Source organism: Stomoxys calcitrans, chromosome 5 (assembly GCF_963082655.1).
Source record: "Stomoxys calcitrans chromosome 5, idStoCalc2.1, whole genome shotgun sequence".
Lineage (NCBI taxonomy): Eukaryota > Metazoa > Arthropoda > Insecta > Diptera > Muscidae > Stomoxys > Stomoxys calcitrans.
This window is the reverse complement of record NC_081556.1, coordinates 101108200-101128964: the sequence shown is the minus strand read 5'-3', so window position 1 is coordinate 101128964 and position 20765 is coordinate 101108200. Positions and strand designations below refer to the sequence as shown.

The following is a 20765-nucleotide window of genomic DNA, read 5'->3' as shown; positions in this document are numbered from 1 at the left end:
CTTGGTTCGAAATTTGTGTAGGTGGGTTACTATTAACGTATTGCCAATGAATATTCAATTAACGAACAGGGAGAAAACTTCTCACATATCTCTGAGTGCTGTCCGGTTCAATGATTGGGCAACTCCACCAATTTTATCGTTGAAATAATCTCGAATATTTCGCGAAAAGTGTCATCGTTTAGGGTTGAATATGAAGAACCTAAAATTGTTTGTCTTGAGAACTCTTTTGGGGGTTTCCTTTACCATTACCATCACCATAACTTAGAATATTCCACACCTCTGTTGTGCTGTATGGTCCGTAAGATAGAAGATTTTCAAAGAAATATTTTTGATTTCTTGTATGGCTTTCATTTCCATTCCACAGAAATATTCGACCCTTAAGCTCGTTTCGAAAGAGAAGTGAAAGCATCATGAAAAAATTATCCTCTCCCTAACAGGCAAACAAAAATTTAAGAGTTTGGACATCTTTGTGCAAGACAAAAAGTACTCTTTCGGCCCCAAATGTACCTTTTTAGTACCATTTCAAAATGAATATCTTCCATCCCTGTATTGAACGTACAACATTTTTGCCAAATCAAGGGAAATCATGGAGATGTAGAAGATTAGTCAGTAGGTTTATATGGGAGCTACATCACTTTATATGCATACAGCTTTGGACCATATTTACCACGCATGCTTGAAGTCATAGCAGAACACTATGTGCAAAGATCTCAAATCGCGAAATCGGTTTATATGGGAGTTTTTCAGGTTATAGACCGATTTAACCCGTACTTGGCAAGGTTGTGGGAAGTTGCAACAGAGCATCATTACCTGCACAATTTCGGCTTCTAGGGGCTTATGGTGGTGGGTATATGGTGGTTGGTATATGGTGGTGGGTATATGGTGGTGGGTATATGGTGGTGGATATAAAAAGTTCTTCTACATGAGAATAGCTTATTGAGGCCGTGTTGAGCAAATGATCATTGATATTCAAAATATTTTCATTAAAGCTGACAGAAATGAAAGCTGTAACTCTGTGCTCCTAAATTGTCTATATTGCTTTATTGACCATTAACCTGTTACAAAAGTTTTTCTTATAATGAAACGAATCAGTTTTTGTTTTTGTTTAATATCAACTTCAAATATGCGTTTGTTATAGCGATGCGTCCAATTTATGAATTTGTTGGCACTTTTTTGACAAATATCAATTCATGAATTTCGTCGAGCCGACAAACAGTTCAAGGGTTTCCATGCACTTAAGAAAGCGCCAAACATGGCTCTTAATTGGTGTCAATTTATTTATATTGTAAGCATTTGGCGGCATGGCACATGGAAATTGAAAACAAAATTCATATCATAATAAAGACACAATAAATAGAAAGAACCAACAGAACAATCAAACACAATTTCGGCACTTGCTTGTATTGTCGAATACGTTTCTTAGATTTCATTAAATCGGTGGTTTCCCTGTTCCATGTGGCCACTTGAAGACGCGGCAAATAGATAGAGAGTTTTATGAACTTTTGACAATCTGTTGTCGAAAATGTTAATGAACTAAATCGAAATGAAATGTTTGTTCTTTGAGGTTTGTTTGTTATGTCTGGCACGTGGCTTCTTGAATTACTATGAGACAAATCAAATAATCATGTAAATGACAAATGTTTTGAACCAATTTGAAATTTTTTTTTCTACTAACAGATGGTCACTAAAGGGTGATTTTTTAGCTATAATCTTTTTTTTTTGGCAACACTGGTTTAAAGAGCTGACGCACGTTTCGGGTTTTGTTTCACTGTCAAATATCTTCCGTTTGGTCTATAATTTAACCATGAATCGTCTTACAAACGAACAAAGCTTGGACATTTTTTAATTTGATTATCAAAATGCATGCTCCGTTAAGAAAGTTCATCTCGCGCTTCTTTCATTTTACGACGAAGAGCATTTTTTTGCGTAAAAATCAGCCAGAAGCATTGGAAAAGCTACCAATACATCCAGAAAAAGTTACAGTTTGATGCGGTTTATGGGCTGGTGGCAACATTGGACAGTACTTCTTCAAAGATGATGCGAATCGTAACGTAACTGTGATTGGTGAGCCCTATCGTGGGATGATATCAAACTTTTTTTGCCCAAAATGCAAGAGCTTGACTTGCATGACATGTGGTTTCAACAAGACGGTGCCACAGGCCACACAGCACGCGTGACAATGGACTTATTGTCACGGTCTTCTCGACCAAGTTATCGCCAACATGGATACTTTTCTTTACAGTGGCGCCCGAGCAGATACATTGAGAAGTAAGTTGAGTAAAACGGCGGAGATAAAATTGGGTTCTGTACTTGAGAGCAAACATTTGTGGATAGAAAGGCAACCACCGCTTGGTTGTCTTGGGAGTACAGGTTGCGTAATGTTGAGCTCATTAGCAACCTCAGTGAGTATAGGCTTGAGACAGTTGTGGTTGCAGATGAGCTTCGAAGACGGTTCGACCAGTTTATCGGTGAATACCATGACTACTCGGAGTTTCATGCTAAACAAGGGACGACATCAACTATAACTTCTGGGGCTACGGTCTTCTCGACCTAGTTAGCGCCAGCCAACATGGTTACTTTTCTTTACAGTGGCATTGAGAAGTAAGTTGATTAAAGCGGGGGAGATAAAATTAGGTTTTGTACCAAAAGGTTGTTGTCTTCTCGACCAAGTTATCGCCAGCCAACATGGATGCTTTTCTTTACAGTGGCGCCCGAGCAGAGACATTGAGAAGTAAGTTGTTCTCTCGAATTCGGTGAACATTTTATTTCATTTTCGGAACCGGTCAATTGGCCGCCTAGATCGTGCTATTTATAGCCTTTCGATTATTTTTTTTTTTTACATCCGCTAAATCAGACTCACACAGCAGATGTTCTATAGTATCATCTTCCTCGGCGTCCTCACAGCTTCGGCAAAAGTCGTTGCTGGCAATCTTCCGTCTTTCAGCATGTTTTCCGATTAGACAGTGACCTGTCATGACGGACACAATGACTGAGACTTCTGTGCCAGACAGTGACAGCAAAGCGACAGACCTCTTGTAGTTTAGATAAGGCCAAATTGTTTTGGAATACTCACAGCCCTCTCTTTGTAACCATCTATCATTCGTTTTCCTTCGAACCTGGTCCTGAAAACTTTGCTTACATGTCGCTAGAGGCACAGATTCCAGTTTCCCTGTGTAATGTGTAAGGTTCCTAGTTTCGCAAGCTCGTCCGTCACCTATAGAAGTGGCGATAAAATGCTTCCTTATGTCCTGCTCTGTTCAACTTTTTCCCTTATGCTTATATCGCGGAACAACAATTTGTCTACATGTCTCGTAGCATATGGGTTATGTTATTTCATTGGATCCGGTTCACCCGGTACTGGTCTAAAGATTCGAACAATGTGTCGATTGTTAAAAATTGCCTCAATACACCGCCAGCGCGTACAAAGAGTCTTTTATCTTATGCAAAACTATGTGCAAGGCTGCTTCTATCTGAGCATTAAGCTGGGTATTTAGCTTTCTATAGAGACGCCCCCCATAGATCGATGGTTTTGAGTAGAAAGGATGTAAGTTTTTTGGGTTCAAATGCCAATGGTGTGGCATAAGAAAAAAATTGTCAAATTTTCTTTAAAAATCAAATGCTGAAAAAATTTTAAATATTTTTGAATCAGCTGATTTCAGTCAGAAATATTGTAGATCTAAATAGTTATGATGAATTATTCGAATGTCATTATTTCCATTTTTGAAATGAATGATTCTATATTTTAGACCATTTGACAAAATTTGAAATTCAGCTGAACTCTGTCAGAAACAGATTTAAATAGTTATGATGGATTATTTCCATTTTTGAAAGTAATGATTCTATATTTTCGACCATTTGTTTGATAACAAATGCTCTTACAAACTTTTCATTGCATTGCCTGCCACCTATTGCACAATACCTATCGGTGTTTTATAGTATTTTCTCAATCACATACGTGACAAATTGACAGGTTTTCCATTATTTGCGCGACACAATTGTATTCTTTATCATCTCTCTTATAGAAAATACCGCAACCTGGTGGCGTTGGTGTTCTACGTATTGTTGCTGGTGGTGGTATTGGTTAATGTCCGCCACGAGCTTTTGTTGTTCTATTTAACAAATTCATTGATAATGTGCTCTGCAGCGCAACACAAGAGAGGTGAATATAATAACCAATACTTATACGCACTCTTGGCTATAGAACAAATATCCACCACTACACTACTTATGTTTATTGTAGTTTTACTAGAGCGCGTCTCAGCTGAGTAATATAAAGTAAAATAGAGAAGGTACAGTTAGAACGCATTTTAATTACAATAACCCCAACATGTGTGCATGAAAATACAGCATTAGAATTTTATATAGATTTCAAAAGCAAAAAAAAAAAAACATTTCGGCTGAAATGACCTTCGTTGTTTTTGCAAATATTTATTGTGGTTTTTATTATTGTAAAGTGTTGCTTGGAAGAAAGAAAGAAGACAAGGAAAACAAAAAACAACTAAAAACAAGTAAAAAGCCATTAAGTTTGGTCGGGCCGAACTTTGGATACCCATCACCTAGGGTATATATTAACATTAAAAATGCACGATTTTAAGATTAAAGAAGCTATAACTAAATAAGGTCCGAACTGAAGCAAACTGGTCAAAATTTACTGTTCTAAAAGAGTCTTGTATGAGTTCAAGACCCAAATCGGGATTTATCGATTTATATAGCAGCTATATACAAATATGAACCCATCTACAGCATATTCAAGGAGGATGTATAGGGGTTTAATATAGCTCACTCTACATAATTTCAGCAAAATCGGGTAAAAAATATGCCATTTTTGGGTGGAAGACCTACAATCGGAAAATCGGTCTATATATAGTCTATGCCCAAAAATGGTCCCATGCAAACTATACTCGACACGAATGTCGAAGGGCCCAATACAACTGCCTGTTTCAAATTTCAGCCCAATCAGGTAAAAAATGCGGCCTTTAATTGTCTGAGACCTTAAATCTGAAGATCGGTTAATATGGGGGCAATATTAAGATATGGATCGATTTAAACCATATTCGACTCAGATGTCGAGGTTCTCCACACAAGTCATTATGTAAAATTTCAGACAAATAGGATAATAAATGCAGTTTTTATGAGCATAAAACCATAAATCGGAAGATCGGTCTATATGGGGGCTATCTAAAGATATACACCGATTTGGCCCATCTTCGGCAAAGATGTTGGGGATCTTATTACAAATCATTGTGCGGTTTTTATGGGGCTAAGACCCTAAACCGGGAGATCGGTCTATATGGGGGCTATAGTAAGCCACAGACCAATCTGAACTATATTCAACACGGATGTTGGGGATCATAATACAAATCATTTTACCAAATTTCTGCGTAATCTGGCAATAAATGCGACTTTTATAAGCCTAAAGCCCTAAATCGGGAGATCGGTCTATATGGGGGCTATATTAAGATTTGAACCGATTTGGCCCATATTCCGCAAAGATGCCGAGAGTCTTAATACAAATCACAGTAGCAAATTTCAGCGGAATCTGGCAATAAATGCGACTTTTATGGGCTTAAGACCGTAAATCGGGAGATCGAGTTGTGTGGGGGCTATATTAAGATAAAGACCTTTGTGGACCTTATTCGGTAAGGATTTTAGGGATTACAATACAAATCATTGTCCTATATTTTAGCCAAATCGGGTAATATTTATAGCCTTTATGAAGCTAAGACCCTAAAGCAGACCCCATATAGACGGGGGCTATATCAAAGATATAGCCCATCTTCGATTCTAACCTGCCAGAAAAAAATCTGTCAAATGTTTCAGCTCAATATCTTCATTGTTAAAGACTGTAGAGTGATTTCAACAAAAAGACGGCCATAGCTACCCAGCAGGACGCGTCGACAAGACTTCTTAAAAGAAAGGTGCATGACCATGTCAAATCGTTGAAGACATATAGCCGAAAGCCCATACTACATTTTCATGTAGTTGTCGTCAAAATCATGCATGACATTTTAAGTAACATTGTGAACGAACATGTCGTCATATCTCATGACAATTCAAGTGACAGGTCTGTTACGATGCCCGTTTCTCGAAGAAAAAAAAAATAAAATTTTAAATTATATATCAGGTTATAGACCGATTTGGACCGTACTTAGCACAGTTGTTGAAAGTCAAAACAGAACACTACATGCAAAATTTCAGCCAAATGGAACAAAAATTTCGGCTTGTAAGGACTCAAGAAGTCAAATCGGGAGATCGGTTTATATATGAGCTATATCAGGTTATAGACCGATTTGGACCGTACGTGGCACAGTTGTTGAAAGTCAAAACACAACACTACATGCAAAATTTCAAGCACATCGGATGACAATTGCGGCTTCCAGAGGCTCAAGAAGTCAAATCGGAAGATCGGTTTATATGGGAGCTATACCCGAATCGGAACCGATATGGCCCATTTGCAAACCTCAACGACCTACATCAATATCAAGTATCTGTGCAACATTTTAAGCGGCTAGCTTTACGCGTTCGATCGCTATCGTGAATTTTAAAAACGGACAGACGGACGGACGGTCATGGCTAGTTCGACTCAGAACGTCGAGACGATCAAGAATATATATACTTTATGGAGTCTAAGACGAATATTTCGAGGTGTTACAAACGGAATGACTAGAATAGTATACCCCCATCCTATGGTGGTGGGTATAAAAATTGTGCTCGATAGTCAAATTTTATAACAGATGTCACATCGGGGACAAAATTCCGATTGTCCTAAAGAAGTTCTTAAAGACAATGTCATGATTGACGTTTGTACTTCTGGTTAGATCGTCTTTGAATTTTACAAAGACCAAAAATACAAACACATTATAGGATCGGAAGTGAATATTTCGATGTGTTGCAAAGGGAATGACAAAATAAATACACCCCCTCCTTTGGTGGTGTTTGATGATATATTGGGTTGCCCAAAAAGTGATTGCGGATTTTTCATATAGTCGGCGTTGACAAATTTTTTCACAGCTTGTGACTCTGTAATTGCATTCTTTCTTCTGTCAGTTATCAGCTGTTACTTTTAGCTTGCTTTAGAAAAAAAGTGTAAAAAAAGTATATTTGATCTAAGTTTTATTAAAAATGCATTTACTTTCTTTTAAAAAATCCGCAATTACTTTTTGGGCAACCCTTGTCACATTTTCGGACAGTAACAGAAACAAGTCTTTGCAAAAAGTAATTTTGCTTCTCTGCCTCTTTTTCCTCTTTCTCTCTCTCCCTCCCTCTCTCTCTCTCTTTCAAAGAGAAAACACACTTCATGCAAATATGTCAATACCAAAGAGAATTTTTTCCCAAGAGAGTTTGAAAGATTTTGCCAATGTTGACAAGAGAGTCAGTAAAAACACCTCCAATGAGACTGAAAGACGAGTACAAAAATCACAACAAGTGAAACAAAAGAAATGAAGCACGTGCTTGCGTCATGATATTGGCCCCCACACGAGTGCACAAAAATTACTCACCCGTTATACCCATACGCACTCAAGCGCTTGACCCTCCCTGTCGACCTCACTGTCGCTCTTCCACTAGTCATTTCTCATGCAAAAACAAAAAAACATAATAATAAATATCAACTTAAATCGAACATGGATACACATTCACTGCTCCCTCTCACTCTCCCACTGTCAACGCTTCCATCTATCTCTGTGTATTTATGGACATTCAACTGTATTGAGAAAATCATTTTTTCATTCATGTGGGCATTGTGGTATGTATATGGCCTATGGGAGAGTTTTCCAAAAACAATATTGCAATGATCTGTTTTTAAACTATAAATGGGAATTATGAGTAATATAGTCAATTAAATCTATGCAACAGTTGTGGTGTGTTTTTTCTCTTTGATTTTTTAATAGAGAGAAAATCCTTTGGTTGTCGCTGTCTTAGGCTAATGAATGGTAAAAGAGTGAAAATCACCTTATTTGAGACAAAGTGTTTTGCTTGCTGTTTGTTTTCAGATTAGATCGTTAATTAAATTCCCATACCTCTAGAAGTAGAAAGGCAAAAGCTTGGTCGGGCATATCTTTGTGTAACCACCACATAGGATATATGTTTATATTAACCACGTTTCCTATGAATTTTGTTCCGAGTCGGTCGAAAAAACGAGTTGCAAGCGGTACGAATGTCATCTGCCGGTAATATGGTCCAAACCACAATAGCTTTCTTCACCGCATCCATACTGGCACATTTTTATATCCTCCACCATAGGATGGGGGTATACTAATTTCGTCATTCAGTTTGTGCGTCCGTTTGTCTGTCAAAAGCACGCTAACTTTCGAAGGATAAAAGCTAGCCGCTTGAAATTTCGCACAAATACTTTTTATTAGGGTAGGTCGGTTGGGATTGTAAATGGGCCATATCGGTCCACGTTTTGATAATAGCCCCCATATAAACCAATATTCCGATTATATTTCTTCAGCCTCTAGAGAGCGCAAACTTTTCTACAGGTCTTTCTACGCTTATGGCATGCTCACGGCTCCAAAGTAGCTCCCAAAATGTTTTCCCAAGCGTATATGTAGATCGGTCGGGACAATTTGGGACTCAAACAAAAGGTTATTGGGAGTGCAATACGAATCTGATGTCAAAATTTAACGTCCCATCTAAGGTGGGCCACTTCCATATAGTCATATATGAAAGCCCACCTTAGCGCAGAGGCTAGCATGTCCGCTGAATGCCCGGGTTCGAATCCGGGCGAGACCATCAGAAAAAAAAAAACATTTTTCAGCGGTGGTTTTCTCCTCCTAATGCTGGCAACATGTGCCATGTAAAAACTTCTCTCCAAAGAGGTGTCGCACTGCGGCATGCCGTTCGGACTCGGCTATAATAAGGAGACCCCTTATCATTGAGCTAAAACTTGAATCGGTTTGCACTCATTGATATGTGAGAAGGTAGCTCCTGTTCCTTAGTGGAATGTTCATGGGCAAAATTTGTATTTTTTTGTATATGAAAATTGTTTGAAAAATCTTTATTTTTTGAATTATTTTCGTAGCAAAAAATAGATCAAAATTAAATTTTTAATTTGGAATTTTACACTGAAACATTGTGATTACCATTATGTATCTATATAAACATATATTTAATTATTTATAATTAGAAGAAGGAAAAATACCCCAAAAATGTTCCTCCTCTTATCTCAAAATGCTCGGAAGTACCATAAAACACACATCAATGTTTGTTTGTAGGTGAAATAATTTTAAATGCGTTGGTATGTTGCTTTTTTTTACTTTGTTTACAATTCGAATAGAATATATAACCTTCCGGTACTGAACCCCCAAAAAAGGGGTGGGAGGTGATGGGGACCAATAGCAATGATTATTCACCAAGATAGAGGTGCACCCAAAATATTTATCAGGTGGCTAGACTAGGCAGAAATTGTATTGTGACTAACCCCAGTCAACAAAATAAAAAAAAAAAACTTCAAAGTTCTATAAATTATAACTCACTTTATGATTAAGGATCATGTCAATGTTTTTATTAAAAACAATAAAACATTATAAAGTTTTTTTAACAAGTCTAATAATACTCACCCTGCCTTTAAGGGTCATTAAGCTTTAAATGACGAATGTTAACAAAAAAGTATAAACAATGTTTTAATAACTTTATGCTTATGTCGGTTTTTTATAATTTTTTTTTTGTTTTCCTATTGAGAAAATTGTTTTAATCATTTTTGTTGGTTTGCATAGAATTATGGGCATGTCTATCAGTTGATGTAATGATTTTGTTGCCTACACTACATGATAATGAGTAGCTATACTAAAGAGTTCATAGCATTTGTAACACCCTGGTTTTCCCATAGGAAAACTTTAATTCAGCCTGACTGAATAAGGTTTTCCATAGGAAAACTTTAATTCAGCCTGGCTGAATAAGGTTTTCCATAGGAAAACTTTAATTCAGCCTGGCTGAATAAGGTTTTCCACAGGAAAACTTTAATTCAGCCTGGCTGAATAAGGTTTTCCATGGGAAAACTTTAATTCAGCCTGGCTGAATAAAGTTTTCCATGGGAAAACTTTAATTCAGCCTGGCTGAATAAGGTTTTCCATTGGAAAACTTTAATTCAGCCTGGCTGAATAAGGTTTTCCACAGGGAAAACTTTAATTCAGCCTGGCTGAATAAGGTTTTCCACAGGGAAAACTTTAATTCAGCCTGGCTGAATAAGGTTTTCCACAGGGAAAACTTTAACTCAGCCTGGCTGAATAAGGTTTTCCACAGGGAAAACTTTAATTCAGCCTGGCTGAATAAGGTTTTCCACAGGGAAAACTTTAATTCAGCCTGGCTGAATAAGGTTTTCCACAGGGAAAACTTTAATTCAGCCTGGCTGAATAAGGTTTTCCACAGGGAAAACTTTAATTCAGCCTGGCTGAATAAGGTTTTCCACAGGGAAAACTTTAATTCAGCCTGGCTGAATAAGGTTTTCCATAGGAAAACTTTAATTCAGCCTGGCTGAATAAGGTTTTCCATAGGAAAACTTTAATTCAGCCTGGCTGAATAAGGTTTTCCATAGGAAAACTTTAATTCAGCCTGGCTGAATAAGGTTTTCCATAGGAAAACTTTAATTCAGCCTGGCTGAATAAGGTTTTCCATAGGAAAACTTTAATTCAGCCTGGCTGAATAAGGTTTTCCATAGGAAAACTTTAATTCAGCCTGGCTGAATAAGGTTTTCCATAGGAAAACTTTAATTCAGCCTGACTGAATAAGGTTTTCCAGAGGAAAACTTTAATTCAGCCTGGCTGAATAAGGGTTTCCATAGGAAAACTTTAATTCAGCCTTGCTGAATAAGGTTTTCCATAGGAAAACTTTAATTCAGCCTTGCTGAATAAGGTTTTCCATAGGAAAACTTTAATTCAGCCTGGCTGAATAAGGTTTTCCATAGGAAAACTTTAATTCAGCCTGGCTGAATAAGGTTTTCCATAGGAAAACTTTAATTCAGCCTGGCTGAATAAGGTTTTCCACAGGAAAACTTTAATTCAGCCTGGCTGAATAAGGTTTTCCACAGGAAAACTTTAATTCAGCCTGGCTGAATAAGGTTTTCCACAGGAAAACTTTAATTCAGCCTGGCTGAATAAGGTTTTCCATGGGAAAACTTTAATTCAGCCTGGCTGAATAAAGTTTTCCATGGGAAAACTTTAATTCAGCCTGGCTGAATAAGGTTTTCCATTGGAAAACTTTAATTCAGCCTGGCTGAATAAGGTTTTCCACAGGGAAAACTTTAATTCAGCCTGGCTGAATAAGGTTTTCCACAGGGAAAACTTTAATTCAGCCTGGCTGAATAAGGTTTTCCACAGGGAAAACTTTAATTCAGCCTGGCTGAATAAGGTTTTCCACAGGGAAAACTTTAATTCAGCCTGGCTGAATAAGGTTTTCCACAGGGAAAACTTTAATTCAGCCTGGCTGAATAAGGTTTTCCACAGGGAAAACTTTAATTCAGCCTGGCTGAATAAGGTTTTCCATAGGAAAACTTTAATTCAGCCTGGCTGAATAAGGTTTTCCATAGGAAAACTTTAATTCAGCCTGGCTGAATAAGGTTTTCCATAGGAAAACTTTAATTCAGCCTGGCTGAATAAGGTTTTCCATAGGAAAACTTTAATTCAGCCTGACTGAATAAGGTTTTCCATAGGAAAACTTTAATTCAGCCTGGCTGAATAAGGTTTTCCATAGGAAAACTTTAATTCAGCCTTGCTGAATAAGGTTTTCCATAGGAAAACTTTAATTCAGCCTGGCTGAATAAGGTTTTCCATAGGAAAACTTTAATTCAGCCTGGCTGAATAAGGTTTTCCATAGGAAAACTTTAATTCAGCCTGGCTGAATAAGGTTTTCCATAGGAAAACTTTAATTCAGCCTGGCTGAATAAGGTTTTCCATAGGAAAACTTTAATTCAGCCTGGCTGAATAAGGTTTTCCATAGGAAAACTTTAATTCAGCCTGGCTGAATAAGGTTTTCCATAGGAAAACTTTAATTCAGCCTGGCTGAATAAGGTTTTCCATAGGAAAACTTTAATTCAGCCTGGCTGAATAAGGTTTTCCATAGGAAAACTTTAATTCAGCCTGGCTGAATAAGGTTTTCCATAGGAAAACTTTAATTCAGCCTGGCTGAATAAGGTTTTCCATAGGAAAACTTTAATTCAGCCTGGCTGAATAAGGTTTTCCATAGGAAAACTTTAATTCAGCCTGGCTGAATAAGGTTTTCCATAGGAAAACTTTAATTCAGCCAGGCTGAATAAGGTTTTCCATAGGAAAACTTTAATTCAGCCTGGCTGAATAAGGTTTTCCACAGGAAAACTTTAATTCAGCCTGGCTGAATAAGGTTTTCCATAGGAAAACTTTAATTCAGCCTGGCTGAATAAGGTTTTCCATAGGAAAACTTTAATTCAGCCTGGCTGAATAAGGTTTTCCATAGGAAAACTTTAATTCAGCCTGGCTGAATAAGGTTTTCCATAGGAAAACTTTAATTCAGCCTGGCTGAATAAGGTTTTCCACAGGGAAAACTTTAATTCAGCCTGGCTGAATAAGGTTTTCCACAGGGAAAACTTTAATTCAGCCTGGCTGAATAAGGTTTTCCATAGGAAAACTTTAATTCAGCCTGGCTGAATAAGGTTTTCCATAGGAAAACTTTAATTCAGCCTGGCTGAATAAGGTTTTCCATAGGAAAACTTTAATTCAGCCTGGCTGAATAAGGTTTTCCATAGGAAAACTTTAATTCAGCCTGGCTGAATAAGGTTTTCCATAGGAAAACTTTAATTCAGCCTGGCTGAATAAGGTTTTCCATAGGAAAACTTTAATTCAGCCTGACTGAATAAGGTTTTCCATAGGAAAACTTTAATTCAGCCTGGCTGAATAAGGTTTTCCATAGGAAAACTTTAATTCAGCCTGGCTGAATAAGGTTTTCCATAGGAAAACTTTAATTCAGCCTGGCTGAATAAGGTTTTCCATAGGAAAACTTTAATTCAGCCTGGCTGAATAAGGTTTTCCATAGGAAAACTTTAATTCAGCCTGGCTGAATAAGGTTTTCCATAGGAAAACTTTAATTCAGCCTGGCTGAATAAGGTTTTCCATAGGAAAACTTTAATTCAGCCTGTCTGAATAAGGTTTTCCATAGGAAAACTTTAATTCAGCCTGTCTGAATAAGGTTTTCCTATATAGGAAAACTTTAATTCAGCCTGGCTGAATAAGGTTTTCCTATATAGGAAAACTTTAATTCAGCCTGGCTGAATAAGGTTTTCCATGGGAAAACTTTAATTCAGCCTGGCTGAATAAGGTTTTCCATGGGAAAACTTTAATTCAGCCTGGCTGAATAAGGTTTTCCATGGGAAAACTTTAATTCAGCCTGGCTGAATAAGGTTTTCCATGGGAAAACTTTAATTCAGCCTGGCTGAATAAGGTTTTCCATGGGAAAACTTTAATTCAGCCTGGCTGAATAAGGTTTTCCATGGGAAAACTTTAATTCAGCCTGGCTGAATAAGGTTTTCCATGGGAAAACTTTAATTCAGCCTGGCTGAATAAGGTTTTCCATGGGAAAACTTTAATTCAGCCTGGCTGAATAAGGTTTTCCATGGGAAAACTTTAATTCAGCCTGGCTGAATAAGGTTTTCCATGGGAAAACTTTAATTCAGCCTGGCTGAATAAGGTTTTCCATGGGAAAACTTTAATTCAGCCTGGCTGAATAAGGTTTTCCATGGGAAAACTTTAATTCAGCCTGGCTGAATAAGGTTTTCCATGGGAAAACTTTAATTCAGCCTGGCTGAATAAGGTTTTCCATGGGAAAACTTTAATTCAGCCTGGCTGAATAAGGTTTTCCATAGGAAAACTTTTATTCAGCCTGGCTGAATAAGGTTTTCCATAGGAAAACTTTAATTCAGCCTGGCTGAATAAGGTTTTCCATAGGAAAACTTTAATTCAGCCTGGCTGAATAAGGTTTTCCATAGGAAAACTTTAATTCAGCCTGGCTGAATAAGGTTTTCCATAGGAAAACTTTAATTCAGCCTGGCTGAATAAGGTTTTCCATAGGAAAACTTTAATTCAGCCTGGCTGAATAAGGTTTTCCATAGGAAAACTTTAATTCAGCCTGGCTGAATAAGGTTTTCCATAGGAAAACTTTAATTCAGCCTGGCTGAATAAGGTTTTCCATAGGAAAACTTTAATTCAGCCTGGCTGAATAAGGTTTTCCATAGGAAAACTTTAATTCAGCCTGGCTGAATAAGGTTTTCCATAGGAAAACTTTAATTCAGCCTGGCTGAATAAGGTTTTCCATAGGAAAACTTTAATTCAGCCTGGCTGAATAAGGTTTTCCATAGGAAAACTTTAATTCAGCCTGGCTGAATAAGGTTTTCCATAGGAAAACTTTAATTCAGCCTGGCTGAATAAGGTTTTCCATAGGAAAACTTTAATTCAGCCTGGCTGAATAAGGTTTTCCATAGGAAAACTTTAATTCAGCCTGGCTGAATAAGGTTTTCCATAGGAAAACTTTAATTCAGCCTGGCTGAATAAGGTTTTCCATAGGAAAACTTTAATTCAGCCTGGCTGAATAAGGTTTTCCATAGGAAAACTTTAATTCAGCCTGGCTGAATAAGGTTTTCCATAGGAAAACTTTAATTCAGCCTGGCTGAATAAGGTTTTCCATAGGAAAACTTTAATTCAGCCTGGCTGAATAAGGTTTTCCATAGGAAAACTTTAATTCAGCCTGGCTGAATAAGGTTTTCCATAGGAAAACTTTAATTCAGCCTGGCTGAATAAGGTTTTCCATAGGAAAACTTTAATTCAGCCTGGCTGAATAAGGTTTTCCATAGGAAAACTTTAATTCAGCCTGGCTGAATAAGGTTTTCCATAGGAAAACTTTAATTCAGCCTGGCTGAATAAGGTTTTCCATAGGAAAACTTTAATTCAGCCTGGCTGAATAAGGTTTTCCATAGGAAAACTTTAATTCAGCCTGGCTGAATAAGGTTTTCCATAGGAAAACTTTAATTCAGCCTGGCTGAATAAGGTTTTCCATAGGAAAACTTTAATTCAGCCTGGCTGAATAAGGTTTTCCATAGGAAAACTTTAATTCAGCCTGGCTGAATAAGGTTTTCCATAGGAAAACTTTAATTCAGCCTGGCTGAATAAGGTTTTCCATAGGAAAACTTTAATTCAGCCTGGCTGAATAAGGTTTTCCATAGGAAAACTTTAATTCAGCCTGGCTGAATAAGGTTTTCCATAGGAAAACTTTAATTCAGCCTGGCTGAATAAGGTTTTCCATAGGAAAACTTTAATTCAGCCTGGCTGAATAAGGTTTTCCATAGGAAAACTTTAATTCAGCCTGGCTGAATAAGGTTTTCCATAGGAAAACTTTAATTCAGCCTGGCTGAATAAGGTTTTCCATAGGAAAACTTTAATTCAGCCTGGCTGAATAAGGTTTTCCATAGGAAAACTTTAATTCAGCCTGGCTGAATAAGGTTTTCCATAGGAAAACTTTAATTCAGCCTGGCTGAATAAGGTTTTCCATAGGAAAACTTTAATTCCGCTAGGCTGAATAAGTGAAGGGTATATCATATTCTACGAGTCTTAAATACTTCATACATACATCAATTTTATAGAATTTTTCATTTTAATTGATGTTAGTTGCTGTTATCGGTCTGGCTTGTTTGATTTGTAGTTGCTGCTATGTCGTGTGATGTGGCATTTGTGTGCGTGTATCTACCATCATTGTTGGGCATTTAAAATATTTTACTTCCGGTTTCTAACTAAATGACAATTTCCCCAAATATATTAAATAGCGCCACATTATACGCCAGCCGTAGAGAGAAAAATCAATTCAGCCTCTGAAAAACAAAAACTGTAGCTTTGAATTTTGGCTCATTATATGAAAATTATTTTTGTGATGGTGTATTTCATTTCATTGGCGGCGAAATTTTTTTTTAAAGGAAATAAGCTGTTTTAAAAATTGCTTTTATTTTTGTTTTGTGTTTTTTTTTTTTTTTGTTATTTTGTCATTCTTTTCTCTTGTGGGTGTAGTAAAATATTGAAGGCAAATTTTTCTTTGTTTGGCAAAATTGGCTTTAACATGGCTGGGGACTTGGTAAATTTATTTTTTTTTTGCCATTTCACATCAATTGATGTTCTTTGTTGTAAATTTTAAAAACAAAAGTGTCGATTGTAATACGAACAACCATGGGATATGGGGTATACAAGTCATTCTTTTGTAACACCTTTAAATATTGATCGGTCATATAGCCATTAGCGGCTGTTCGGAAGAATGATTTCTTTCACAAGGAAAACCTTATTTAGCTAGACTGGATTAATGCAATCCCATGGGAGTCCCTATGCAGCAAGGCTGAATTAAAGTTGTCCTTTGGAAACCCTTTTAAGCCAGTCTGAGTTAATTTTATCTACGGAAAACCTTTTACAGTCGGGCGAATCTTTTTTATTCTTATCGATTATTTTTTTGTTTTTTTACCAAAATTTATATTTTTTTTTTTTGGATTTGTTTCACAATTCTTTCATTTATTAGCTTCTTTAACTTCTCTGAATTAATTTTATTTTTATTTTTTTTTCATTTTTGATTTTATTTTTAGCAAATGTCTGCGTTTCGCCAAAACCTCCAAGTCATCCAGTATTTTTGTTGTTTTTATTTCTCCATAAAACTACCGTTTGTTTATTTGCCATTTTGTCATCGACTGTTATGTGTATGGAGCAAGCGATTTATCCCAATCATTGTGCTAAGTGGTAAGTCATCGTTTAATCTTCTTTGCGTTTTTTCTTATTTGCACTGACGAACCGGTATAAAAATATATAGAAAATGCTTTACGAAATTAGCAACAATTTAATTCTGATCACAATTTCAATATCAACAAATTCAAAGTCCATAACATTAGCATATATCTATTGTATCTAACGCTGCTGCGCCCACAGTGTACGACAGATATTATACAGGCTGTACAATCCAATTCACAGTGTTGGTCGAAATAATTATGCCACTCAATATCTTTGTGCGATTGTAATGAGCAGACTACCCATTCGACCCGATTCGACTGAGTATTTAGTTGTAGAGGGATTTTTTAAGTATCGTCCACCAAATCACAACATCATACAAGGGCTGCTTTATACATTTCTGGCCTGTATAACACTAAGTGTTCGAAAGTTTGGAAATTTCTATCAGTACTCAGAATGTTTTGAAGTACCACCACCAAAACTAATGTTCGTGAAGATAAAGTTTATTCTAGCTAGTGGAGACACAAACCAATGTAAAGACATTAACAGAGCTCTGTTACAAAGTTAACAGTAAATCATATATATATAAAAAATCAATTTGTGTTTGTTTGTCCGTTTGTTTGTTTGTGTGTTCTTTATACACTCAAAAACGGCTAAACCGATTTTCTTGAAATTTTCACTGATGGTGCATAATAATCCTGTGGTGAAAATAAGATACCAAATTTTTTCATATTTAAAGGGGGGGGGGGGGGGGGGCGGACTCTCCCCCTTACCCTTATTTTCAGAAACACCAGATCTCGGAGATGGGTAGTGTGATTTAAGCGAAATTTTCTGTGCTTTCTTATAGTAACCTAAAAATAAAAATTTTTTGTCTAAATTTTGGGTGGGGTACCTAGGGGGGGCAACCCCAACCCCAACACTTACCAACTGTATATAAAAACCTATCACGACAATATGAGACCCAAATGAAAGGTATTTAAGAGTAGAAAACGTATCTGATATCTAAGTGTACAGGGGACCACCCCAACCCCCAGAACAACCTAAATTGGACATATTTACCGACCATGGCAATATCGTACTGAAATGAAAGATATTTTCGAGTAGAATACGAATCTTATATCTATATGTGGGACCAAGTGTTTGGGGGACCACCCCTTCCCAAAAAAAACCCCCAAAGAGGACCTATTTACTGACCATGAAAATATGGGGTTTAAATAAAAGGTATTTGAGTGTAGAATACGAATCTGATAACCAGATTTGGGGCCAAGTGTTTAAGGGGCCCCCGATCACCACAAACACCCCCAAAGAGGACAAATTTACGACCATAGCAATATGGGGCTCAAATGAAAGGTCTTTGGGAGTAAAACACGAATATGATATCAATGTTCGGGAAAAGTGTCTATGGGTCCACCCCAACCCCAACCCCATAACACCACCCAAATTAGAAGTATTTGCTGACCATTGCAATATGGGGCACAAATAAGAGGTATTTTTGAGTAGAACACGAATCTGATATATATTTTCAAGGCAAAGTCACTGAGTGGCCGCCCCATTCCCCAAAACACCGCCCAAACCGGTTCTGTTTGCCGACTATGGATGTATGGGGCTCAAATGAAAGATATTTGGGAGCAGACCACGAATCTGGACATCTACGCCTTTCCCAAAATACCCCACAAACAGCAATTATTTATTGACCCTCACAATATGAGGCTCAAACAAAGGTATTTGGAGAATAATACAAATCTGATTCCCAAATGTGGGACATTGTATTTGGGGCACCGCTTCTTCCCCCAAAACACCCCCCATAGGGTGGCTCAATGAAAGGTATTTGAGATAAGAAAACGAATTTGATTACCAATTTTGGGGTCAAGTGTTTGGCAGACACCTCACCCGATTTACTCTCCTTAATCATTTCTGTTGCTTACAGTGATTTGAAAAAAAAAAAACTAATGTTCGTGAAGTTAAAGTTTATTCTAGCTAGTGGAGACACAAACCAATGTAAACACATTAACAGAGCTCTGTTACAAAAAAAAATATACCATAAATCAAATTCAAATGGGATTTTGTAGAAGTCTTTGCAAGTAAGACCTTATGGATTAAGCGCGAGCGATCATGACACCTCTCCGACCAATCTTTCCAATTGCCTCCCCCCCTCCCACCTTACTGCCCCACCAACCACATGTTGATGTTTTAGTAGAAAATATAAAACACAACACTGCCTACCTACCCCCTATCTCATGCCATCAACTCAACTTTTCCACATCGCACAAAAACAAAACTGACTCTCTAAACTCTGCCCGTTCTTGCTCTGAGTGAAAAGAGCAGCAAGAAGAAGTATGTCGTAGTCGTAGTGATCGTAATCGTCGCCTTTCTGTCGTCATTCGAATGGATTTGAATTTGAAATTTTGAACCGACCAGACGAAACGAGAAGAAAACACGTGTTTTGGATGATGGATAAACATAAACGGAAACAAATTGCCATAGGGACCTACAGACAGACGAATGGACGGACACATGTGTAAAGAAAATCAATCTTATGGGATTATGGATAGTAAATGAGACTTACCCTGATCGTAACGACGATTTTTGACTAAATTAGTCTTTGGCTGTGACATTGTGAATGCTTGGGGGCTGATGTAACGTTGGGCGGGTAGGAGAATAAGATAACTGCTTTCTTGGGGGTGGAGGTGGGGCTTTATGCCAGGTAAACGGAGTGTTGTTATAATTCGTCGTTAACGCGGCGAATCGTTGCGTAGAGTTTATGTTAATATTTCATATTTAAATAAATTTTTCCAACAACTGCATTAGGGAATTTTATTTGTGTATAGTTTTTCTTTATTATTTAACAAAATTCCAAATTTCGTTTTTTTAGCCACATTAAAAGAAACATTCAGCACAATAATTCACTTTCTGAGGTGTGCCTTGCGCGAATTGAGATACACTTTTTTTTTTAATTTTGTGTGTTTTTTTAATTGTGTGTGTTGTTTTTGTTTTATAAGAAAATTAAAAAAAGCAGCACACAAAAAGAAATTAAAACAAAAAACGGCAAACTTTATTTTTAACACATCACAAAATTCTTTCTACGAAAAGAAAAATTCATTATGTGTTTTGCTCTATTTTCCGAAATTCCTTGGCGGTAGACACACTTGGGCTTCTCTCGTCTCTTCCAAAAAGATTGAATTGAAGGTTGCCGGGGGGAGGACGGGGAGAAATTACAGCACAGTTATTAAATTTTTTAAAATTATCAATTTTTTTTTTTGGTAATCACACACACTTTTTTTTGTATTTTTTAACAATTGAAAATCAAAAACCGAAACAATAATGCTTGAGACAAAACTTTGCTCTATCTACTATTCTAAAAGAAGTGCGTGACGTGCGTTTTACTATGGCGTTGTGTTACAACGGACGGTTCTCGTTGCAGAAACGTTCTTAGACCGACTGATTTGTATCGCTGACGGTGGCAATGCTTTATAAATGTGATCTCTGTGATCCGTTTACTTCGCACTCACACGCTCTGTGGGTACTACTGTTGTGGATTTCCCTTGCCGTAGTCTTCGTTTCGTCTTCTTGGCGCTTGTGTTGTTTGCTTGATAGCAGCAACAGCAACAGCACACCAATACGTGTACTCTGCCATACACTACTAACACTAACACCACTGCATATGCGGTAATGGGTGCTGTGCTGAGTGTGGTGCTTACTGCCTGCCTGCCTGCTTGCTTGCTTGTCGCCGTCATTTTACTGATTAGTCGTGCTAGGTGTTGTTACTCTTCCACCATGAATCAGTGTTGCCACTAGAGAGCGATTTTTTAGGCTTCCAATCATGCAAATCACCAAAAATACATAAGAGAACGCAGAAAGTCACATTAATCCGCTCCATGCCACTATAGTACTGACAAGTAAGAACGTGCCAAGTTCGGCCGGAGCGAATCTTGGAAACTCACCATTATGGATTCTGCTACAAATTTACACAAATTAACTTAGTTTAAGGCAAATATTGCGGCTGCGAGAGGCTCAAGATGTCAAATCGGGAAATGGGTTTAGTTTAAGGCAAAT

At 37.2% G+C, this 20765-nt stretch overlaps 1 protein-coding gene across 1 annotated transcript in view; it reads right to left on the bottom strand.

Moving 5' to 3' along the window:
• Positions 1-20228, bottom strand: part of LOC106089160 (putative inorganic phosphate cotransporter) — a 44845-nt gene extending 24617 nt beyond the window's left edge. The window contains exon 1 of the mRNA XM_059369131.1: positions 19279-20228. Within this exon, the coding sequence (XP_059225114.1) occupies positions 19279-19327 (49 nt within the window). The 5' untranslated portion in view covers positions 19328-20228. The remainder of the gene's footprint in view (positions 1-19278) is intronic.
• Between the last annotated feature and the right edge of the window lie 537 nt (positions 20229-20765).